Source organism: Hemitrygon akajei, chromosome 5 (genome assembly GCF_048418815.1).
Source record: "Hemitrygon akajei chromosome 5, sHemAka1.3, whole genome shotgun sequence".
Taxonomy (NCBI): Eukaryota; Metazoa; Chordata; class Chondrichthyes; order Myliobatiformes; family Dasyatidae; genus Hemitrygon; species Hemitrygon akajei.
The window spans coordinates 7,986,585-8,012,351 of record NC_133128.1 but is presented as its reverse complement, the minus strand read 5'-3'; the positions used below and the strand labels follow the sequence as shown (position 1 = coordinate 8,012,351).

Here is a 25,767-nt window from a genome sequence, read left to right as displayed (position 1 = left end):
AGGTATTTGATAAGGTGTTACACACGAGTCTGCTTAACAAAATAGAGTCCTATGGTATTACAAGAAAGATTCAGGCATGGATAGTGGAATGGTTGACAGGCAGGAGGCTGTGAATGGGGATAAAAAGGACCTATTTTAGTTGACTGCCAGTGACTAGTGGTGTTCCTCAAAAGTCAGTACTGGGTCTGTTGCTTTTCACGTTGCTTGGCATTGATTTAGATAATGGAATTGATGGCTCTGTGGCAAGGTTTGTGGATGATACAAAGATAGGTGGATGGGTAGGAAGTGCTGAGAAAGCAAGGCGATTCCAGCAGGACTTGAACAAATTGGAAGAATGGGCAAAAAAAGTGGCAGATGGAATATAGTGTTGTGAAATGTAAGATAATGCATTTTGGTAAAAGGAGCAATAATGCAGACTATTATCTAACTGGGAGAAAGTTCAAATGTCAGAGGTGCAGAGGGACTCAGTAGTCCTCATGCAAGACTCCCAGAAGGTTAATTTAAAGGTTCAGTCAGTGGTAAAGAAGGCAAATGCAATGTTGGCATTTATTTCAAGGGGAACAGAATATAAAAGCAAGGAGATATTGCTGAGGCTTTATAAGACACTAGTCAGGTTGCACTTGGAGTATTGTCAACAGTTTTGTGCCCGAGGTTCACGAGGATGATTTTGGGAATGAAGGAGTGAACACATGAGGAGCATTTGGCAGCTTCGGGCTTGTACTCACTGGAATTTAGAAGAATGCGGGGGGGGATCTCATTGAAACCTACTGAATTTTGAAAGTACTAGATAGGGTTTGTGTTGGAAGGATTTTTCCTATGATGGGTGTAGTGTTCTCGCACAGGTGTAAAAGAACTCTGAACTAAACACCAAGCTTAAACCAGTCAATGAGGCGGTCCCAGTAAGATTAACCGTTTACTGTTCACTCTTCCACATTAACGTATGGTGAAAACTGTTGATAAAACAATACAAAATATATACAGTATTTGTTTCCTTCTTGATATCACATTTACATCATAAATACTTGCAAAAATAAAACTACAACAACTATATTACATTAAAGTGCAACATACAGTCAGAATCTACCTACGCCATCGACTGCTTTAAATACACTTCAACACAAACTATCCACAACTCTTTAAATAACAAAAACATAAACTTTATCAACTGTCATTACTTTTAACAGAATCAGCGTTAACATTTTTAATTCAACATATCGATTATCTCATGAACTTACGGTGTTGCTTCACTGATGTTTCTAGTGTGTAGAAAGAAAACTTTTCTCGTGCTGATCCTGCACACATGAGCCCCCTCCTTCCCGTTTCTCCAAACTGGTATTTTCCCACAAGACGCGGTGAAACCGGGTGTGACATCATCGCATGCCGCGATATATCTCAGACAACGAATTTACTTTAAACAATCTTAACTTTAACTAGAAAATGATAACAAATGAATTACTAAAGCGAAAATATAATAAACTAAACAAATGCCATAAAGGCAACACACTCCCCGCCTGACCTTCGTAGGGTCACAATGAACATAATACAAAACTTCAGTCTCTAAATCAGTCCTTAGGTAGAAGCAGAATGACTTCTGTAACTGGCCTTTGGTAAATTTTCACATCACCTTGGTCAGAAGTTTTCAACTCGACTTTCCTGACATGTCCATCCTTACTAGGGAATGTGGCAGTGATTCTGGCCATTGGCCAGCTGTTGCGGGCGATTTGCTTGTCCCTGAGCAGGACTAAATCTCCAACTTGAAGATTCCTGCAGGGTTCTGTCCACTTTTGTCTGTGTTGCAACAAAGGTAGATATTCCTGTCTCTAACAAGACCAGAACCAATTTGCCAGAGCCTGGACCTGTCTCCATTGCTTTGTGTACAAATCCTTATCAGAGAAGTCCCCAGGTGGAGGGGGAGCTCCTGCCTTCTGCATAAGGAGCATTGATGGCGAGCGTATGAAGGGGTTTTCCGGGTCAGAAGACACAGGTAGGAGTGGTCGTGCATTTATAATGGCTGTGACCTCTGCCATTAGTGTGCACAATACCTCGTGGGTCAATCGGGTGTGTTGCTGCAGAAACATTGAATCAAGAATTCTTCTGGCGATACCAATCATCCGCTCCCATGCGCCTCCCATGTGAGAGGCGTGTGGTGTGTTAAACTCCCAGTTGCATCCCTGCTGACTGAGGTACTTTTGCACCGTTTTGTCCATCCCCAGCTCCTTTGATGCTCCAACAAAGTTCGTGCTGCAATCAGACCTTAACTGTTTTGCAGGGCCTCTTTGCGCAAAGAAGCGCATGAGAGCGTTAATGCAGCTGGATGTATCCAAAGATTCGATGACCTCAATGTGTACTGCTCTTGAACTCATGCAGCTGAACATGATTGCTCTCTGCTTGTCCTCCTCTGGTGCGTCTCGTAGTGATAGTCCAGGGACCAAATACATCGAGCCCCACATATGTAAAAAGAGGGCAGGCTTTGAGGTGTTCTGGTGGTAGGTCCGCCATACGTTGAACTTCCAACTTGCCTCGCAGTTTCCTGTAGGTTACACATTTATGAAGTACTGAATTGATCAGTGTTTTACCTCCCAAGATCCACAGTCCCGCTGCCCTGATTGCTCCTTCCGTCAGGTGACGGCCCTGATGCCTTACCTGTTCATGGTGATGGCGAGTGAGCAGTAAGGACACATGGCTGTCTTTGGGCAGGATTACTGGACTCTTTTCTGCAGCTGGAAGTTAGGAGTGTATTAACCGGCCTCCAATGCAGATGATATGGTTCTTCAGGATCGGGTTGAATTTCCTCAAAGGGCTGTCCTTTGGTATTGGTTTATTAGCTTGGAGAGCTGAAAACTCCCCTGCAAAAGCTGCTCTTTGAGTTGCTTTAAAGATAACGTCCTTTGCCTGGGTCAATTCGTCCGCAGTGCGAGGTAAGTTACATTTGTGCCATAAGAAACGGAGGAAATTGCAATGGTCCTCCTGTACTAAGAAGAAATGGAACATCTGCTGGATGTCCGCTAAGATTGCGACCTTCTCCTTCCGGAAGCGCAGCAGGACCCCGAGAAGGGTATTGTTAAGGTCGGGGCCTGTGAGGAGCACATCATTAAGGGAGATACCAGCGCACTGAGCACTGGAGTCGAAGACCACCCTGATCTGATTGGGCTTTTGTGGGTGGTAAACCCCAAACGTTGGGAGGTACCAGCACTCCTCGCCTTCCCTCAGTGGCGGTGCTACTTCAGCATGTCCATTAGCGAAGATCTTCTCCATAAATGCTACGTATTGTTGCTGCATCTCAGGTTTCCTTTTCAGGGTTTATTGCAAGGACGTGAACCGCTTGACTGCCTGCTCTTTGTTGTTTGGCAAGCGCTGGTGTGGTTCTCTGAAAGGTAGTGGGGCGACCCAATTATTTGCTTCATCTCTGAAGAACTTGGTGTCCATTAGTTTTAAGAAAATGGCGTCTTGTGCTGATGGAGCAAGTTTATTATCATGCTCAGTTTGAGCGAAGACTGACTGACCCAGCATCTTGTTGGTTGCTTTACATTTGTTAAAGCCTTGTCGTGCTTCCTTGATACACATGAAACTTGTGCAGGGTTGAAAAATTGAATGGCGGCCACTCTCTAGCACATTGGTGTTGAGTGTGTTAACTGTCGGTTTGTGTACATTGCCAAGGCACACCTCTCCTATCACCACCCAGCCCAGATCCAGGCGTTGCGCAAAGGGGGCGTCGTGTGGTCCATTGACCTGCTGCCTAACCTTGTGCACCTGGAGAACATCTCTTCCTAATAGCAGGAGTATTTCTGCTTTTGGATCCAGCTCTGGGATGTGTTTGGCGATGTGGTGGAGATGTGGCTGGTGTAGCACCGCACTTGGCGTCGGGATCTCAGTGCTGTTATTCAAGATTTCATCGCACTCTAAGAGTGGAGGGAGACAGATGACGACTTTACCATCCAGAGACTCGAGCTGGAAGCCTTCTGCCTTCCTTCCATATGTTTCCACACTGCCTGAGCAAGTTCTAAGGTAGTATGGGAACTGATTACTCTCAATGTTGAACAAGTCAAAGAACTCTGGTCTGACTAGTGAGTGATTGCTCTGATCGTCCAGAATTACATAGGCTTTGATGTCCTTGTCTTTGGCTTCCTTAGGGTACACCTTAGTGAGGCAGATCTTTGAACAAGAACGGCTTGACTGAGCTTGACCGCAAACTTCTATGCAGCTCGAGCTGACAACAGTTGTCCTGGAGTGAGCCTCTCCCTCCCCGCCGTCCTGTTGTGAGGGTGAAGGAGCTTTGTCGGTTTGCGGTAACGGGCCGGAATGCATGGCCCCATCATGATTAGTGCTATTACATTCCGGGCACTTCACGGAGATCGTACACTCTCTAGCAAGGTGAGAGGTAGAGGAACAGCATTTAAAACATATTTTTTTCTCCTTGAGAAGGGCCATTCTCTCTTCAAGGGGTTTTTTCCTAAACGTTCTGCATTTTTTGAAGGGGTGGGGTTTGTTATGTAATGGACAATTCTTGCTAGGGTCATTGTCAGTTGTAAAGACTTCAGTTTTACGCACTGAGACAGGTTTATTAATGTTGAAATTATTCGAAGTGGATTTAACTGGCTTGGTGTAAATTGTACTGCTACCTGGACTCATGAAGCTAGGGTCGTTTCACTCCTTTGCCTCCTTGCACACAAACCTAGTGAAATACTCAAAGGGAGGAAATCGACCATCGTTATCTTCCTTGTACTCTGAGCCAACAGACACCCACCTTTCCTGCAGCCCAAATGGAAGTTTGTCCACGATTTGTCTAATCCATATGAAATATCTAGGTATAATAGACCAGTTAAATAGCCATCTTCTTTGGCGCCTTGAATCTCCATGAGTAAATCTCCGAGCTCTCTTAACTTAGTGTGGTCCTTGGCTGACACCTTAGGAAAATTTTCCAGATGTCGGAATAGTGCCGATTCAATAATTTCAGGGGCCGCATAGCACTCCCGAAGTCTCTCCCATGCTTTGTGTCAGGCTAGCTTGGGGTTGTTAATGTACACTGAACGTATGCGTCTCACCTGTTCGCATGATTCTTTTCCCAGCCATTTCGTCATAAGATCCAACTCTTGGGTTGCTCCGAGCTGGACTCCGTGGATAGTGTTGATGAATGAGGAGTACCATGCACGGTAATTTTCAGGTTTATCGTCGAACTGGTATAGTCCTGAAGTGACGAGATCTCGTCGTGCTAAATACCGTGCCATGGGTTCAACTGCAAGTGGCATGCTGGCTGGGGGAATATGTCGGCGGGTATATGACTGAGGGTGTACATTTGTTATAGAATTTGCTGTTCTGAATTCAGCCTTTGCCTCTCTTCTCACCAAATCTGGTAAGTTTGGTGTCGAGAAGTATTTGTCATCAGCCCTTTCATTCTTGAATTCATCGCGGAGTTGCAAGGGTAAATTGTCTTCCTCGGATGGATGTGATGCAATTGGGCCTCTCTGAGACTCCTCATGAAATGGGATGTTAGCATATAAGTATGGAGAGGAAGAACGAATCTTCAAGTCCATTTGAGATCGGACATAGTCGCTTGTGCGTTCCAATCTGATCTTTCCTGAAGTAGATCTTACGTCATCCAGAACATGCATTTCTTCAGCATTTTCTATTATCTCTGCCTCCACCCTGGCAGCTTCTGCTTCTCGGTGTAGCGTCAGCACTGCTAACTCTGACTCTATCCTTACCTTTTCCAACTGGTTTTCGGCTTCTCTGGCAGCCGCTTCCATTTTCAATTTTGCTTCTTGGTGGCAAAGCTCGCACCTTGGTGGCTTCTGCCTTCGCTCTTGCAGGGGCAGCCTTACTTGTTGATGCCCTACTGCCCCTGTCGCTGGATGGCAACGACTTGATGCTGGATCGTGTTGTCATTACAGCACTTGAAACACCTGATAACAACGCCTTTTCACTGTAGTGTTCTCGCACAGGTGTAAAAGAACTCTGAACTAAACACCAAGCTTAAACCAGTCACTGAGGCGGTCCCAGTAAGATTAACTGTTTACTGTTCACTCTTCCACATTAACGTATGGTGAAAACTGTTGATAAAACAATACAAAATATATACAGTATTTGTTTCCTTCTTGATATCACATTTACATCATAAATACTTGCAAAAGTAAAACTCCAACAACTATATGACATTAAAGTGCAACATACAGTCAAAATCTACCTACGCCATCGACTGCTTTAAATACACCTCAACACAAACGATCCACAACTCTTTAAATAACAAAAACATAAACTTTATCAACCGTCATTACTTTTAACAGAATCAGTGTTAACATTTTTAATTCAACATATCGATTATCTCATGAACTTACGGTGTTGCTTCACTGATGTTTCTGGTGCGTAGAAAGAAAACTTTTCTCACGCTGATGCTGCACACATGAGCCCCCTCCTTCCCGTTTCTCCAAACCGGTATTTTCCCACAAGATGCAGCGAAACCAGGTGTGACATCATCGCATGCCGTGATATATCACAGACAACGAATTTACTTTAAACAATCTTAACTTTAACTAGAAAACGATAACAAACGAATTACTAAAGCAAAAATATAATAAACCAAACAAATGCCATAAAGGCAACACAATGGGGGTATCCAGAACTATAGAGCACAGCCTCAAAAGGGAGGGTAAACCAAAAGGAGTAGTAAATCTGTGGAATGCTCTGTCACAGACTGTGGTGCAGGCCAAGTCAGTGGGTATATTTAAGGTGGAAGTTGATCGTTTCCTGAACAGTCAGGGCATCAAAGGATATGTCGAGAGGTCAGGTGTATGGGTTTGCTTGGGATCCAGGATCAGCCACGATGAAATGGTGGAGTGCACTGTAGGCTGAATGGCCTTATTTTGTAGGCTGATAGGCTGAATGGCCTTATTTTGCTCCCATGTCTTATAGGTAATTACAGAAAAATACAAATAAGCATAAAAAAGTTAAACTACATTGAAAATATCAATTATACTGTCCAACCCAACAATATCCAAGTACATTTTAAACACTGTATAAATGTATTTCTTCCCCTTTTCTTTCAAATCCTGAAGAAGGGTCTCGGGCTGAAACATCAACTGTTTACTCATTTGCTTAGATGCTGCCTGACCTGCTGAGTTCCTCCAGCATTTTGTGTGTGTTGCTTTGAATGTCCAGTGTTTGCAGAATCACTTGTGTTTATGATTTGCTGCTCCACTGTAATGTCTCTCTAAGCAATGCAACTCTGAAGAATTTTAAATCTTCTCTTTGACAGGAATTCATTGAGACCTTCTCTACTGCCCTATCCTCCTTCTCCTCCCTCCACCGTTTTACTCAGGCATTTTCCCCCTTTCTTTCCAGTCCTGAAGAATGGTTTTGGTCTGCAACATCAACTGTTTATTCATTTCCATAGATGCTGCCTGAGTTGCTGAGTTCCTCCAGCATTTTGTATGTTTTGCTTTGGATTTCCATCATCTGTAGCATTTGTCATATTTATAATCATGCTGTTGTGGTTGGATTTTCAGAGACACAGTAAGGAAATGAAGGAAAAACTGTTGGCAGCTTTCTCCGAATGGAGGAAGCAGTTGGAAAAGGATGAAAAGTTGGCACTGAAGATGATCAACGAAGAGACAAACCGGCTACTCTCCCAGATAAAGAGCTCCTCTGATTCACTGTTGAAGAAGATGGAAGAAGTTCAAATAATAGGCAAGGATGCCCAGGATCAAGAGCAGAATGATCCTCTCTTCTTCATTCAGGTACTCATTGTGATCTACCCATTTATATCCAGCAGTCACTTCATTAGGTATACCTGTGGTGGGGTGGAAATACATAGATAGATAGATAGATAGATAGATAGATAGATAGATAGATACTTTATTCATCCCCATGGGGAAATTCAACATTTTTTCCAATGTCCCATACACTTGTTGTAGCAAAAACTCATTACATACAATACTTAACTCAGTAATAATATGATATGCATCTAAATCACTAACTCAAAAAGCATTAATAATAGCTTTAAAAAAAAGTTCTTAAGTCCTGGCAGTTGAATTGTAAAGCCTAATGGCATTGGGGAGTATTGACCTCTTCATCCTGTCTGAGGAGCATTGCATCGACAGTAACCTGTCGCTGAAACTGCTTCTCTGTCTCTGGATGGTGCTATGTAGAGGATGTTCAGGGTTTTCCATAATTGACCGTAGCCTACTCAGCGCCCTTCGCTCAGCTACCGATGTTAAACTCTCCAGTACTTTGCCCACGACAGAGCCCGCCTTCCTTATCAGCTTATTAAGACGTGAGGCGTCCTTCTTCTTAATGCTTCCTCCCCAACACGCCACCACAAAGAAGAGGGCGCTCTCAACAACTGACCTATAGAACATCTTCAGCATCTCACTGCAGACATTGAATGACGCCAACCTTCTAAGGAAGTACAGTCGACTCTGTGCCTTCCTGCACAAGGCATCTGTGTTGGCAGTCCAGTCTAGCTTCTCGTCCAACTGTACTCCCAGATACTTGTAGGTCTTAACCTGCTCCACACATTCTCCATTAATGATCACTGGCTCCATATGAGGCCTAGATCTCCTAAAGTCCACCACCATCTCCTTGGTCTTGGTGACATTGAGACGCAGGTAGTTTGAGTTGCACCATATCACAAAGTCCTGTATCAGTTTCCTATACTCCTCCTTTCTACCAAAGGAGGTGTGAAGCGCTCCTTCGCTCTGTTAGACTGCAGGTCACTCTTGAGCAAGGTGTAGCAACTATCTAGCAACCCTGCCCCCACCCCCTCACATGAAACCAATGGAGCAGCTGGTGAATATCACAAGTCCTGGTTATGCGACCACTGACACCAGGGAGACAACCTCTGAAGAGTATTGATAATGGCTGAGGTCACCTGTCTTGTAAAGACACTGCCCAGAAGAAGGCAATGGAAAACCTTGTAGAAATATTTGCCAGGTACAATCATGGTCATGGGTAGAGAGAGCAAGACCATGATTGCCTACGTCACACGACGGGGCACATAGTAATGATGACGTACACCTGCTCGTTAGTGCAAATATCTTATCAGCTAATCATTTAGCAGCAACTCAATGCATAAAAGCATGCAGACATAGTCAACTGACCTGCGGTATTTAGATACACGGTCTCACTATAAATGATCTCTGCTCTGAATCACAGAGCCACTAATTTTCTTTGATTTTAATTGACACTTTGTCTTTTATTAACAGAATGTGAAGCAGCAGCTTTCAAGGTGAGTGTCATTGTATGGGGGATATTATTTATCATTTATTTATTATTATTTGTAACGTTCTCGCTCGGGTGTGACGGAACTCGAGTTAAACGTCGAGGTAAACCGTAGTCAATGAAAACAAGGTCGCAGTAAGATTAACCACTTACTGTTCACTCTTCACATTAACGTATGGTGAAAACTGTTGATAAAACAGTACAAGATTGGTACAGTATTTGTTTCCTTCTAGATATCACATTTACATCATGAATACTTGCAAAGGTAAAACTACAATAACTACATTACATTAAAGTGCAGCATACAGTCAGAATCTACTTACGCCATTGACTGCTTTAAATACACTTCAACGCAAACTATCCTGACTCTTTAACTAACGAAAACATAAACCTTATCGACCGTCGTTACTTTTAACAGAATCAGCGTTAACATTTTAATTCAACATATCGATTATCTCATGACTTACAGCGTTGCTTTCACTGTGTTTCTGGTGCATAGAGAGAAAACTCTGCTTGCGCTGAACTGGCACATGTCTGGCCCCCACCCTTGCATTTATCCCAAACCAGTATTTTCCCACAAGACGCGGCGAAACCGGATGTGACGTCATCGCAGCCGCGATATATTACAGACAAATGAATTTACTTAAACAATCCTAACTTTAACTAAAAAATGCTAACAAACGAATTACTAAGCGAAAATATTATAAACTAAATAACTGCCATAAAGGCAGCACATTATTATTTGTTTTATAAATGTATTTTGCATAGTTAAACATCTCTTGCACATTGGCTGTTTGTCCGCCTTTGTTCGTAGTTTTTCATTCATTCTATTGCCTCATAAAATCATTTCATCATAAGATATAGGAGCAGAATTAGGGCCCCGGACAGTCCTTCCAGGTGAGGCGACACTTCACCTGTGAGTCGGCTGGTGTGGTATACTGCGTCCGGTGCTCCCGGTGTGGCCTTTTATATATTGGTGAGACCCGACGCAGACTGGGAGACCGTTTCGCTGAACACCTATGCTTGGTCCGCCAGAGAAAGCAGGATCTCCCAGTGGCCACACGTTTTAATTCCACATCCCATTCCCATTCTGATATGTCTATCCAAGGCTTCCTCTACTGTCAAGATGAATCCACACTCAGGTTGGAGGAACAACACGTTATATACTGGCTGGGTAGCCTCCAACCTGATGGCATGAACATTGACTTCTCTAACTTCTGTTAATGCCCCTCCTCCCCTTCTTACCCCATCCCTGACATATTTAGTTGTTTGTTTTTTTTCTCTCTCTGCCCATCACCCTGCCTGTTCTCCATCTCCCTCCGGTGCTCCCCCTTTCCCCCTTCTTTCTCCCAAGGCCTCCCGTTCCATGATCCTTTCCCTTCTCCAGCTCTGTATCACTTTCGCCAATCACCTTTCCAGCCCTTAGCTTCATCCCACCCCTCCGGTCTTCTCCTATCATTTCGCATTTCCCCCTCCCCCCACTACTTTCAATTCTCTTTGTATCTCTCCTTTCAGTTAGTCCTGACGAAGGGTCTCGGCCCGAAACGTCAACAGTGCTTCTTCCTATAGATGCTGCCTGGCCTGCTGTGTTCCACCAGCATTTTGTGTGTGTTGTTAGCAGAATTAGGCTATTTGACTCATTGGGTATGCTCAGCAATTTCATCATTGCTGATCCATTATCCCTCTCAACCCCAGTCTCCTGCCTTCTCCTAGTGTCCCTTCATGCCCTGACATATCAAGAATTTAATAACCGCTGCTTTAAACGTACCCATTGACTTGGCTTCCACAGCCACCTCAGGTAATGAATTTCACAGATTCACCACTCTCTGGCTAAAGAAATTCCTCCTGATCTCCATTCTAAAAGGACACTCCTCTATTCTGAGGTGGTGTCCTCTGGTCTTGGACTTCTCCACCTTTCAACATTAGATAGGTTTCAATGAGGTAACCCCTCATTCTTCTGAATTCTAGTGAGTAGAGGCTCTGAGAAATCAAACACTCTTTATATGACAAGCCTTTCAATCCCAGAATCATTTTCATGAACCTCCTTTGGACCCTTTCCAATGTCAACAGATTGTTTCTTAGATAAGGGGCCCAAAACTGCTCACAAAACTCCGTGTGGTCTTATCAGGGCTTTATAAAGCCTCAACATTATATCCTTACTTTTATATTCTTGTCCTCTTGAAATGAATGCTAACATTGCTGTTGCCTTCCTTACCACAGACTCAACCTGCAAATTAACCTTTAGGAAATCCTGCACAAAGACTCGCAAGTCCCTTTGTGCCTCAGATTTTTGAATTTCCACTCTATTTAGAAAATAGTCTACTCTTTTATTTCTTCTACCAAACTGCATGACCATACACTTCCTGACACTGTGTTCCACCTGCCACATTTTTGCCCATTCTCATGATCTGTCCAAGTCTCCTCTCTTCTTCTTCAAAACTACCTGCCCCTCCTCCTATCTTTGTATCATTTGCAAACTTGGCCACAAAGCCATCAATTTCATCATCCAAGTCCTTGACATATATTGTAAAATGGAATGGTCCCAACACAGATCCCTGTGGAACACCACTAGTCACTGGCAGCCAACCAGAAAAGACTCCCTTTATTCCCACTCTTTGCTTTCTGTCAATCAGCCAAACTTTATCCATGCTCATATCTTTCCTGTAATACCATGGATTCTTAACTTATTAAGCAGCTTTGTGTGTGACACCTTGTCATAGTCCTTCTGAAAATCCAAGTGCACAGTATCTACTTATCCTTTGTCTATCCTGCTTGTTAGTTCTTCAAAGAATTTTAACAAATTTGTCAGGCAAGATTTTCCCTTAAGGGAACCATGCTAATTACAGCCCATTTTTTCAGTCCTCCAGAATCAAGTGTTTCTTGAAAAATCATTACTAATGCCTCCAAAATCTCTTCAATCACCTCTTTTGGAACCCAGTGTTGTATACCGTCTGGTGTAGGTGACTCATCTGCCTTCAGACGTCTCAGCTTCCAAAGCACCGTCTCCCTAGTAATGGCAACCTCACACACTTCTGACCTCTGACACTCTCAAACTTCCGGCATACTGCTTGTGTCTTCCACAGCAAAGGCTGATGCAGAGTAGTTATTCAGTTCATCAACCACTTCCTTGACCCCTTTACTATGTCTACAGCACCAGCGGACTGATATCTACTCTTGCCTCCCTTTTACACTTTGTCTCTGAAGAAGCCTTCATTATCCTCTTTAATATTATTGGTCACCTTTCCTTCATATTCCATGTTTTCCTTCTTTATGACTTCTTAGTTGCTTTCTGTTCATTTTTTAAAAGCTTCCCAACCCTCTAACTTCTCATTAATTTTTGCTCTATTATGTGCCCTCTCTTTGGCTTTTATGTTGGATTGACCTCTCTTTTTAGCCATGATTGTGTCACCTTTTCTTTCTCTTTTGGATGCATATGCAACCCCCGGTTCCCTTGGCTGCGTAAGTCTAGGGAAGACACCCTCTGGCTCCACCAAACTTGTGAGACTGAGGCACTCTCCCACCCCAAATCCCTGTTGCATAGATGCTGCTTAATTTGCTACCTGATTACAAATTAGTACCACGAAATCTCGGACAGTACACTGCATACAATTAAAAAGATTATATTTATGAATCTTAATTTGACTAAAGGGTTAGTAAAGAAGAGAGAAAAAAGATAAGGGCCCATTTTAATGAAATAGTCAAATGTTCACAAGTTGGAGCTTGAAGTTTCTTCATAGTCACCAATTCAAAATCGATCTTGCTCCTAACTTTATCGAATCACAATTCCGCTCCAGGTCAAATTCTACAACCTCTTCTCTTCTGCATCTTCCTTCTTCATCTCCTCTCGAACAAAAGCCCCAAGCCCAACCTTAGTGTCTCTCACCAGAGTAATCTCCCCTTAATCCGACCATCCTAATTGGATGGCACACATTTCTCCTCATCTCTTACCTTCAACAATAACCCAACCAACCATGAAAGCAGAACAGACTGCTCTTACAGAACTGCCAAAATTAAATACATACAGCATAACAGTAAAAGTATGAGCCAGGACATTACATGTATATCCGGCGCCTTCTGAATTGCTTCCAGAAATTCCAGCCATTGCTGCTCTGCCGTCATCCCAGCCAGTGTTCTTTTCCACTCAATTCTGGCCAACTCTTTGCTGTGTAACTCTCTTTACTCCACTGTAATATTGATACATCTGACTTCAGTTTCTCCTCAGACTTCAGGGCGAATTTGATCATATTGTGACCACTTTCCCCTTAGAGTTCTTTTACATTAAGCTCTCGAATCATTTCTGGTTCATTGCACGAGCTGCTCTAAAAAGCCACCCCCCTCCTGGAATGCAGCACCAACTTGATTTTCCCAATCTACCTGCATATTGAAATCCCTTATGAATATTGTAATGTTCTTCTATTGGCAAGCATTTTCTATCTCCCGTTGTAACTTGTAGACCACATTCTTGACACTGTTTTGTTTCCCACAAATATTGATCTGTATCACCGCATTGGATTGTGAGGTCCACCTTCATTATCGCATTTCCTGCTATCTGAGACAATATTCATCCTCTAATAGCCAGATCTCAAATCTCAATTGCAATATTGTGACTTTCCAGAGGCGATTGTTTCCATCCCCTGGTATAACTCATTTCTGCTGTTGCTATGTAATAAGTCTATCTCATGTTGTAAGAAATACTGATTATTCACATGCAAAGTAGACAATTAACAATTTTTTCAAGTAGTGAAATGACAATTCATAATTTTCTGCCAGTAATTTCTTCTGGTCATGTCCATTGGTCTCCCTCTTAATCGCATCTTGACAACTCCATTCCTTTCCAGTACCATTCATAATAATAGCATGTGCCAGTGGGTTACTTAACAATATCCAAGACATTCAGCAGCAGCTAGATAAATATGTTCCTTCAGATGGTGAGGAAATTAATGCTGAAATGTTGTTGGACCAGTCCAATATTTAAATTGAATTTCCATTTGCAATTTACACGATGAAACACTGATTGCACCAAAACTATTTTCCAAGGAATCCCAAATTCAAAATCAATATGTCCAAAATCTTGAGTATATCTTTCATGTTATGTAAAAGAAAGCAGTCTTGTCAGTAGAAACAACTTTAGCATTGGTCCAAATACTCAAATATTTTCAAAATTGTTAATTTCAAATTCCCAATTTATCTGTCTACCAATCTGTCTGCCAAATTCCAATTTCCCTCTGAAATGTGTATGTCTCATATCTGGATTACAGAAGCACAGATTTCCATCTCCTTAACCTCGATTCAACATGGCCATTGTGGAATTGTGATCAGTCTAAAATCAATTCCATGGAAAATGAATAAAGAAGCACAGACACAGGCAAACAAATATCCATGTTTGCACTGTTTCTCCTTCAGAACCTTCTCAAGTTATTGCAAAACTTAGAATAAATTGATAATTCTCACCATGAAAAGCTTTCACACATTTTTCAGAGAACCAAGGGAAAAAAGAGAAACTGTTGGTTGTGGACTCCCGACACACCAACACATTGATATAAACACTGAAAGGCACAGTCTCTTAATACCATGTCACAACCAGTCTCCCTGGATCTGGTGTCTCCTGAACTCTTTTTGTTACCATGGGTGCCACTGGGACAGTGGGTGTTGAGGGTTCCAACTCCTTCTTGGAAAAATCCATAGGGAGGTGGACCACTTCTCCAATTATCCTTCCTATTGTAGTGTGTCACCTCATAGACTAAAGCACCCCAATCTACATCACCATCATCATCAGTTCTCGCACCAAGTGCACATATCGGTCCCCTCTCAGCTGTGAGTTGGCTTTGCAGCTGTTTGATCTGTTTTAAACACTTGGAGTGATCTGCTGCCATTCTTCTCAGGTGCTGACTTCTGCAGGACATTCATAGCAGTCTGTAAATCCTGACCTGACTTTTCCATTTGCTTCTGTTCTCACTATTTTACATTCTCTTCACTTTCCTCCTTTTCTCTCGTTACATGTTCACACTGAGACTGAATCTGACTCGTGCATCAAATGTGCCTGACCCTGCTCCCTCTGGATTTAATTTTCCTTCCTCTCTCTCTAGCTCTTTTCTATACTAACACAATTCCTCTGCCAGTTTCTGTTTTGCTCCCTTCACTTCAATTAGATTTTCCCATATACATCCCGTTATAGTGGTTTTTTTAATCTCTTGTAATTTCTTTGATTTCTTTTCAATAACTCAAATTCTACCATTTGAGTATTTCTTCATTTTTGGAATACACATGTCCTGCACTTACCTCATTTCCCCCAGAAATGCACACCATTGCTGCTCTGCTGACAGCCCTGTCAACAGCTCCTTCCAATTTACTTTGGTCAACTCCTCTTTCATATCACTGTAATTTCCCTTACTCCACTGAAATTCTGCTACATCAGACTTTACTTTCTCTCCATCAAATTTCAAGTTGAACTCAATCATATTGTGATCACTGGTTCCGAAGGGTGCTTTTACCTTAAGCTCCTTAATCGCCTCTGGTTCATTACATAGCACCCAATCCAGCATAGCTGATCCCCCAGTAGACTCAGCAACAAGCTGCTCTAAAAAGCTATCACTTAGGCATTCAACAAACTCACTCTCTTGAGATCCATTACCAACCTGATTTTCTCAATCGACCTGTATGTTAAAATCTCCCATGACTACCATAACATTGTCCTTTTGTCTCGCCTTTTCTATTTCCTGTTGTAACTTGTGGTCCACCTCCCAGCCACTGTTGTGACTGCCATCAACGTCCTTTTACCCTTGCAGTTTCTCAACTCGACCCACAAGGATTAATACGTCTTCCGATCCTATGTCACATCTTCCTACTGATTTGATGCCATTCTTTCCCAATAGAGCCATGCCACCCTCTCTGCCTACCTTCCTATCCCTTTGACATAACCTGTAACCTTGGACATTCAGCTCCCAACGACAACCATCATTCAGCCACGACTCAGTGATGGCCTCAATACGATTGAGTTCAACTTGAAATTTGATAGGGAGAACGTAAAGTCTGATGTAGCAGTATTTCAGTGAGTTAGGGAAAGTAGAGTGGTATGAGAGTAGATGGCCAAAGTAAATTGGAAGGAGCTGCTGGCAGGGATGGCGTGCATTTCTGGGAAAAATGAGAAAGAAGCAAGACGTATATTCCAAAAATAAAGAAGTACTCAAATAGTGAAATAGCACAGCCATGGCTGACAAGGGAAGTCAAAGCTATTGTAAAAGTAAAAGAAAGGGCATACAACAAAGCAAAAATTGGTGAGAAGTTAGAGGATTGGGAAGTTTTTAAAAACCTACAGAGAGCAAATAAAAAAAAACATTAGAAGGGAAAAGATGAAATATGAAAGCAAGCTACAAATAACATCAAAGTGGATAGTGAAAGCTTTTTCAAGTATGTTAAAAATAAAAGAGGAATCAGAGTGGATATAGAACTGCTAGAAAATGAGGCAGGAGAAATAATAACAGGGGACAAGGAGAAGTATTTTTTTTAAATCAGTCTTCACTGTAGAAGACACTAGCAGTGTGCCTGATGTTATAGTGTGTGAAGAAAGAGAAGTAGATGCAGTTACTGTTACAAAAGAGATGTTCAAAAAGTAGTAAGACCTAAAGGTGCATAAGTGACCCGGACCAGACCAGAGGGGTTCTGAAAGAGGTAGCGTTCATTAGAAATGATCTTTCAAAAATCACTGGACTCTGGCATGGTGCAGAGGACTGGAAAATTGCAAATGTCACTCCACTATTTAAGAAAGGAGGGAGGCAGCAGAAAGGAAATTATAGACCAGTTAGTTTGACCTCAGTAGTTGGGAAGATGTTAGAGTCAATTGTTAAGAATAAGGTGATGCATTATTTGGTGACACAGGACAAGATAGGACAAAGTCAGCATGGTTTCCTTCAGGGAAAATCCTACCTGATGAACCTGTTGGAATTCTTTGAGGAGATTAAAAGTAGGATAGATAAAGGGGGTGCTATGGATGTTGTATATTTGGAGTTTCAGAAGGTCTTTGACAAGGTGCCACACATGAGGAAAATTAAGAGCCCATGGTATTACAGGAAAGTTACTGCTATGGTTAGAGCATTGGCTGATTGGTAGGAGGCAGTGAGTGGGAATAAAAAGATTATTTTCTAGTTGGCTGCCAGTGACTAGTGGTGTTCCACTGGGGTCAGTCTTGGGACCACTTCTTTTTACAGCATAAAAAGATGGAACAGATGGTAAGTTTGCAGATGATATGAAGATTGGTGGACAGGCAGGTAGTGTTGAGGAAACAGGTAGGATGCAGAAAGACAGACAGATTAGGAGAATGGGCAAGAAAGTAGCAAATGAAATGCAGTGTTGGAAAATGCATTGTCATGCACTTTGGTAGTAGAAATAAATGTGCGGACTATTTTCTAAATGGGGGGAAAATCCAGAAATCTTAGATGCAGAGGGACTTGGGAATCCTTGTGCAGAACATGCTGAAGGTTAACTTGCAGGTTGTGTCAGTGGTGAGGAAGGCAAATGCCATTTTAGCATTAATTTCAAGAGGGCGAGAATACAAGAGCAAGGATGTGATGCTGACATGGTGAGCCTCACCTTGAGAATTGTGAACAATTTTGGGTCCCTCATCTTAGAAAAGATGTGCTGGTATTGGAGAGGGTCCAGAGGAGGTTCACTGGGATGATTCCAGGAATGAAAAGGTTATCATACGAGGAATGTTTGATGACTCTGGGTCTGTACTCGCAGGAATTCAGAAGGACGAGGGGGGATCTCAATGAAACCTTTGAATGCTGAAAGGCCTGGACAGAGTAGATGTGGAAAGGATGTTTCCCATGGTGGGAGAGTCTAGGACAAGAGGGCACAGTCTCAGAGTAGAGGGGCACCCTTTCAAAACAGAGATGTGGCGAAATTTCTTTAACCAAAGGGTGGTGAATATTTGAAGAGGCATAATATGATTAAGAATAATCAGCATGGCTTTGTGAAAGGAAGGGCATGCCTTACAAGCCTGACTGAATTTTTTAAGGATGTGACTAAACACATTGATGAAGGTAGAGCAGTAGATGTAGTGTATATGGATTTCAGCAAGGCATTTGAAAAGGTAGCACATGCAAGGCTTATTGAGAAAGTAAGGAGGCATGGGATCCAAGGGGACATTGCTTTGTGGATCCAGAACTGGCTTGTCCACAGAAGGCAAAGAGTGGTTGTAGACAGGTCATATTCTGTATGGAAGTCGGTAACCAGTGGTGTGCTTCAGGGATCTGTTCTGGGACCCTTTCCCTTCGTGATTTTTATAAATGACCTGGATGAGGAAGTGGATGGATGGGTTAGTAAGTTTGCTGATGACACAAAGGTTGGGGGTATTGTGGATAGTGTGGAGGGCTGTCAGAGGTTACATACAGCAGGACATTGATAGGATGCAAAACTGGGCTGAGAAATGGCGGATGGAGTTCAACCCAGATAAGAGTGAGGTGGTTCATCTTGGTAGGTCAAATATGATGGTAGAATTTAATTTTAATGGTAAGACTCTTGTCAGTGTGGAGGATCAGAGGGATCTTGGGGTCTAAGTCCATAGGACACTCAAAGCAGCTGCGCAGGTTGACTTTGTGGTTAAGAAAGCATGTGGTGCATTGGCCTTCATCAATCATGGGATTGAGTTTAGGAGCCGACAGGTAATGTTGCTGCTATCTAGCATCCTGGTCAGACCCCACTCGGAGTACTGCGCTCAGTTCTGGTCATCTCACTACAGGAAGGATGTGGAAACTATAGAAAGGATGCAGAGGAGATTTACAGGGATGTTGCCTGGATTGGGGAGCATGCATTATGAGAATAAGTTGAGTGAACTCGGCCTTTTCTCCTTGGAGTGAAGGAGGATGAGAGGTGATAGTGTGGACAGTCAGAGGTTTTTTCCCAGGGCTGAAACTGCTAACACAAGAGGGCACAGTTTTAAGGTGCTTGAAAGTAGGAACAGGGGAGATGTCAGGGGTAAGATTTTTACGCACAGTGGTGAGTGTGTGGAATGGGCTGCTGGTGACAGTGGTGGAGGCGGATACGATAGGGTCTTTTAAGAAACTACTGGACAGGTATATGGACCTCAGAAAAATAGAGGGCAATGGGTAAGCCGAGGTAATTTCTAAGGTACAGACATATTTGGCACAGCATTGTGGGTTGAAGGGCTTGTATTGCACTGTAGGTTTTTTATGTTTCTAAGTTTCTAACAGTTTTCTGCACATTCTCTCTAAGACTATTGTCTGCATGAGGATTTTCAGGCAGTGGTATCTATCCTTCCTATTGAGTTCTCTATGCGTTTCACCCTGCTCTTCAGCGGTGTTCTTTGTCCATTTCCATTCTACTTCTTTCTCCTTTTTAAATCCTGTGCTCTCTTGAAAAATGGCTTGCCCCACTCTCTCTAGACGGTCCCCAAGACAAATCCTATTGACTAATTCAACAAGTCTAACTTATCAATCAACTGAATTTTTATTGTAAACAGCAAAATGAAATACTCAGTTGTATAATGTAATTAAAGGAACACATTGCATTTTGAGAAAGTCTGCAGATAATAAAATACCCAACAGCATAACTGTATTAATAAAATAAAACATGGTCATAAAGCATTGTATTACATTTCCCCCCAACAAAATAGGCATGTTCTCATGACATTGAACTTGTCACCAGTTTGCAGTGTCTGTGCAACTACATATGAAGTAAATAAAAGCACACATGTGGAAGATGCCTTGAGAGAGAGAGAGAGAGAGAGAGAGAGAGAGAGAGAGAGAGAGAGAGAGAGAGAGAGAGAGAGAGATCAATACGCATGCATAGACCATAGACCACATATCATACATGTGCTAAGCAGAGTCATTGCTCTAAAGTAAACAGATCTATACATTACACTAAATGGCATAACCATATAAAAATGTAAAGCATGGTCATAAACCAGGACATAACATGTCGAGGAATGGTCTACATATTTTGATGTCCCGGCGTATGTTCAAAAAGAAAGAGTAGAGGTCTAGGTCGAAGGTGTGAGACCTGTCAGGTATCCTCACCTGGTTTAGCCGGCTTGTCGAGGCCATTGCCCGGGACATGCAAACAGCTACAGGGAGCCACAGGTGAGAGCTGAGTACCAGGTGGGGACCAAAGGTGGACAAACCACCTGAAAAGGACGCGACACAACACTCCCAATGGTCTATAATTTCCTGGGCTGTCTCTACTCCCTTTCTTGAATAAACAAACAACATCCGCAACCCTCCAATCCTCTGGAACCTCTCCTGTCCCCATTGATGATGCAAAGATCATCACCAGAGGCTCAGCAATCTCCCCACTCATCTCTCACAGTAGCCTGGGGTACATCTCATCCGGTCTTGGAAACTTATCCAATTCGATGCTTTCCTAAAGCTCCAGCACATCCTCTTTCTTAATATCTACATGCTCAAGCTTTTCAGTCCACTGTAAGTCATCCCTACAATCGCCAAGATTCTTTTCTGTAGGGAATACTGAAGCAAAGTACTCATTAAGTACCTCTGTTATCTCTTCCAGTTCCATACACTCTTTTCCACTGTCACACTTGATTGGTCCTATTCTCTCATGTCTTATCCTTTTGCTCTTCACATACTTTCCAGTTAATTAGTTAGTACATGACTTTGGAGAAAGCTCGACATCTTTTTCCTTGGATGTTGCATGAATATTTGTTTCCTAGGAGGGTTTCTTGCAGGTCCTCCTTGGGCAAGGTGTAGCAGCTGCTTAGGCTCCCCACCTGATTCAAGGTCATGTGACACCATGGGAGCAGGTTGTAGATGGTTGCACAACATGGCACATAATGAACAAATTAAATTTGAAAGATTAAATTAAATAAGTAGTGCAAAAACAGCAAAAATATGGTGAAGTAGTGTAGAGGAGTTAATTGTCAATTCAATAATCTGCTGGTAGAGGAGAAGAAGACGTTCCTGAAACATTGAATGTTAACAACTTCACACTCAATACAAGTCCAAGAAATTGATTGTGGAACTTCAGAAGAGAAAGTTGAGGGCACACACACCAGTTCTCATCGAGCAATCAAGAGTGCAATGGAAAGTTCCAGATTGCTAACACCTTTGAAAATCTATCCTCTGCCTAACATATTAACCCAATTACAAAGAAGGCTACCAAAGTTAGAAAGTACACAGTTAGAATGTAGATCACCAAAGACTCTTGCAAATTTCTACAGATATACCTTGGAAAGCATTCTAACTGTGTCACAACATTGGGTCATTGGTAGAATATTCTGAGGGCTCTGAATTTTTTGCTGTGACTTTTTTTGTATTTTCTCAGTTTTATTAATTATAATTAGAATGTACTGTTGTGCTTCGGATTTTTTATGTGTTATAGTTAGGTCTTCATTAGTTTACATTTGGAGAAGTACAGTCTACTCAGGGATAGTCTTTCATTCACCAGGTGGCCTCACAAATGATTGAAACTGTACCCTGCCGTTTCATGCTAGTTTTGGACAGAACAAAAAGTTGAGAATGGCAAATGTAGTTTCCATGTTTAAAAAAGGTAATAGGGAGAAACCTGGGAACTGTAGACCAGTGAGTCTTCCGTTGGTGGTATGAAAACTACTGGAAAGGATTCTTAAGGATAGGATCTACGAGCATTTGGAGAAGTACAGTCTACTCATGGATAGTCAACTTGGCTTCGTGAAGGGAAGATTGTGCCTCACGAGCCTGATTGAGTTTTTTTGAAGAGGTAACAAAAGAAATTGATGGGGGTAGGGCAGTGGATGTGGTCTACATGGACTTTAGCAAAGCATTTTGACAAGGTCCCTCATGAGAGACTCATCCAGAAAGTCATGAGGCATGGGATAAGAGGAACCTTGGCTGTTTGGATAAAAAATTGGTTTACAGGAAGAAAGCAGAGGGTAGTTGTGGAAGGAAAGTATTCTGCCTGGAGGTCAGTGACTAGTGGAGTGCCGCAGGGATCTGTCCTGGGACCCTTGCTATTTGTGATTTTTATAAATGACCTGGATGTAGAGGCGGAAGGATGGGTGAGTACGTTTGTGGATGACACAAAGATTGGAGGAGTTGAGGATGGAACTGCAGGTTGTCGAAGGTTACAAGAGGATATAGACAGACTGCAGAGTTGGGCAGAAAATTGGTAGATGGAGTTCAGTCCTGATAAGTGTGAGGTGATGCATTTTGGAAGGACAAACCAGAAGACTGAGTAAAGGATTAATGGTCAGTTACTTAAGAGTATGGATGAACAAAGGGACCTTGGGGTTCAAATCCATACATCCCTCAAGGTCACTGCACAGGTTGATAGGGTAGTTAAGAAGGCCTATGGGATGCTAGGCTTCATTAACAGGGGGATTGAGTTCAAGAGTAGAGAGATCTCTGGTGAGACTGCACTTAGAGTATTGTGTTCAATTCTGGTCACCTCATTATAGGAAGGATGTGGAAGCTATGGAGAGGGTGCAGAGGAGATTTACCAGGATGTTGCCTGGTTTGGAGAACAAGTCATAGGAAACAAGGTTAGCAGAGCTGGGACTTTTCTTTTTGGAGTGTAGAAGAACGAGAGGGGACTTGATAGAGGTCTACAAGGTTATGAGAGGCATAGATAGGGTGGATAGTCAGTACCTGTTTCCCAGGGTATCAATAACAAACACCAGAGGGCATATGTACAAAATTAAGGGAGGGAAGTTTAGGGGAGACATCAGAGCTAAGTTTTTTACACAGAGGGTTGTGAGTGCCTGGAATGACTTGCCAGGGATGGTGGTGGAGGCTAAGACACTAAGGGTATTTAAGAGCCTCTTGGACAGGCACATGGATGAAAGAAAAATAGAGGGTTATGGAGTAGTTATGGTTTAGTACTTTTTTTTTAAGGATTATATGGGTCGGCACAACATGGAAGGCTGAAGGGCCTGTACTGTGCTGTAGTGGTCTATGGTCTTAGAACCATAAGGCCATATGACATAGGAGCAGAAAAAGGCCATCGAGTCTGCTCCACCAATCCATCAGGTTTGATCCCAGATCCCACTCAACCCCATACATCTGCCTTCTCGCCTTATCCTTTGATGCCTTGACTGATCAGGAAATACTCAACTTCCGCTGTAAATACGCCCACGGACTGCAGTCTGTGGAAGAGCATCTCACAGATTCACTACTCTCTGGCTAAAAAAATTCCTCCTTACCTTTGTTCTAAAAGATCACCCCTTAATTTTGAAGCTGTTCCCTGCAGTCCTGCATACCACCACCACAGAAAACATCCTCTCTACATTTACCTTTCAACATTCGGTAGGTTTCAATGAAATAGCCCCACAATCTTCTAAATTCCAGTGAGTACAGGCCTAAAGCTGCCAAACGCTTCTCATATGTTAACCCCTTCATTCCTGGAATCATCCTCATGAACGTCTTCTGCATTCTCTCCAATGACAACACATCCTTTCTGAGATATGAGACCCAAAACTGTTGCCAATACTCCAAGTGTGGCCTGACCAGTGTCTTATAAAGGATCAGCATTCTCTCCTTGCTTTTATATTCCATGCCCCTTAATTTAGGCTGCATTTGCCTTCTTTACCACAGACTCAACCTCTAAATTAACCTTTCTGGGAGTCTTACATGAGTAAGTGCCTCTGCACCCCTGAACCTTCTCTCCATTTAGATAATAGTCCACACTATTGTTCCTTTTACCAAATGCATTATCAAACATTTCCCAACACTGTATTCCACCTGCCACTTTTTGCCCATTGTTCTAATTTGTCTAAGTCCTGCTGCTACCGCATTGCTTCCTCAGCACTACCTACCCCTCCACTTATCTTCATATCATCCACAAACTTCGGCACAAAGCCATCAATTCCCTTATCCAAATCATTAACAAACAATGTGAAGATTATTTGTCCCAATACTGACCCCTGGGGAACAGCACTAGTCACTGGCAGCCAACCAGAAAAGGCCTCTTTTATTCCCACTCACTGCCTCCTGCCTGTCAGCTATTTTGTTATCCATGCCAGTATCTTTCCTGTAACGCTATAGGATTTTATTTTGTAAAGCAGCCTCATGTACGGCACCTTATCAAATGCCTTCTGAAAATCCAAGTAAATAACATCCACTGCCTCTCCTTTGTCCACCCTGCTTGTTACTTCCTTTATAGGAACCATGTTGACTTTTGACTTATTTTATCATTAGTCTCCAAGTACCTTGAGACCTCATTCTTAGTAATAGACTCCAACACTGTCCCAACCACTGAGGTTAGGCTAACTGGCCTATAATTTATTTTCTTTTGTCTTCCTCCCTTCTTAAAGAGTGGAGTGACATTTACAATCTTCCAGTCCTCTGGGACCATAATCAAGTAATTATTGAGAGATCATAACCAATGCATCCATTATCTCTTCAGCAACCTCTCTCAGGACTCTGGGATGTAGTCCATCCAGTCCAGCTGACTTATCCACCTTAAGGCCTCTGAGTTTGCCTCGCACTTTTCCCTTTGTACTAGCAATGGCCCTCACTCCTGCTCCCTGACACTCACGGACCTCTGGCACACTACTAGTGTCTTCCACAGTGAAGACTGATTCAAAGTACCCATTAGGTTCATCTGTCATTTCTTTGTCTCCCACTACCACCTTACTAGCATTATTTTCCAGTAGTCCAATATCAGCTCACACCTCCCTTTTACTCTTTATATAACTGAAAAAAACTCTTGGTATCCTGCTTTATATTAGTGGCTAGTCTGCCTTCATATTTTATCTTTTCCCTTCTTATAGCTTTTTATTGCCTTTCATTGGATTTTAAAAACTTCCCAATCATCCAACTTCCCACTCACTTCTGCTACTTACATGCCCTTTTATTGGCTTTTATGCAGTCCTTAACTTCCTTTGTCAGCCACTGTTGCCTACCCCTGTCAGTTGAGAACTTCTACCTCAGGGAGATATCTACCCTCTGCCTTGTGAACTATTTCCAGAAATTTCAGCCATCTCCGCTCTGCTTCATCCCTACCAGTATCCTCCTCCTCCAGTCCAGCTGGGCATGCTCCTCCCTTGTAATTCCATTTTGATATTGAGACATGTGACCTTTGCTTCTCTCTCTCAAATTGCAGTATGAATTCAATCATATTATGATCATTGTCGCTTAAGTGTTCCTTTTCATTAAGTTCCCTAACAAGATCTGGGTTATCACAGAAAACCCAATCTAAGATAGCCTTTCCCTAAGAGCAGTCAAGCACAAGCAGCTGCTCTAAGAAGCCATTACACAGGCATTCAATACATTCCATCTATCTTGATTTGATACCAACCTGATTTTCCCAATCCACTGCATATTGAAGTCCTCCATTACAATTGTGTCATTCCCCTTATTACATGCCTTTTCCAGCTCCCTTGTCCTTGGATACTTCCAATTAATCCTTCCCGAGACTGCCGGTGTCCTTTTCAGTATCCTTGGACTTTTGTCTCTTATCAGAACGTTTACTAGTAAGCTTGTTTTAATTAGCTGGACATGGATTCTTTCGTACCCTGGACTGTATATAAAGGGGTAGTGCTGATCCCTGCCTTGTGAAATTCTGACTGAGTTACTGTTTTGTTTTGTTTTTTTTTCTGTTCATAAA

The 25,767-nt window shown here is 42.5% G+C and overlaps 1 protein-coding gene across 1 annotated transcript in view; it reads left to right on the top strand.

Annotated features, from left to right (window-relative positions):
- The window catches only part of LOC140727468 (E3 ubiquitin/ISG15 ligase TRIM25-like), a 71,223-nt gene that overhangs the window by 10,934 nt on the left and 34,522 nt on the right, over positions 1-25,767 (top strand). Inside the window, exons 3-4 of the mRNA XM_073044795.1 lie at positions 7,500-7,730; positions 9,198-9,220. Coding sequence (XP_072900896.1) covers positions 7,500-7,730; positions 9,198-9,220 — 254 coding nt within the window. The remainder of the gene's footprint in view (positions 1-7,499; positions 7,731-9,197; positions 9,221-25,767) is intronic.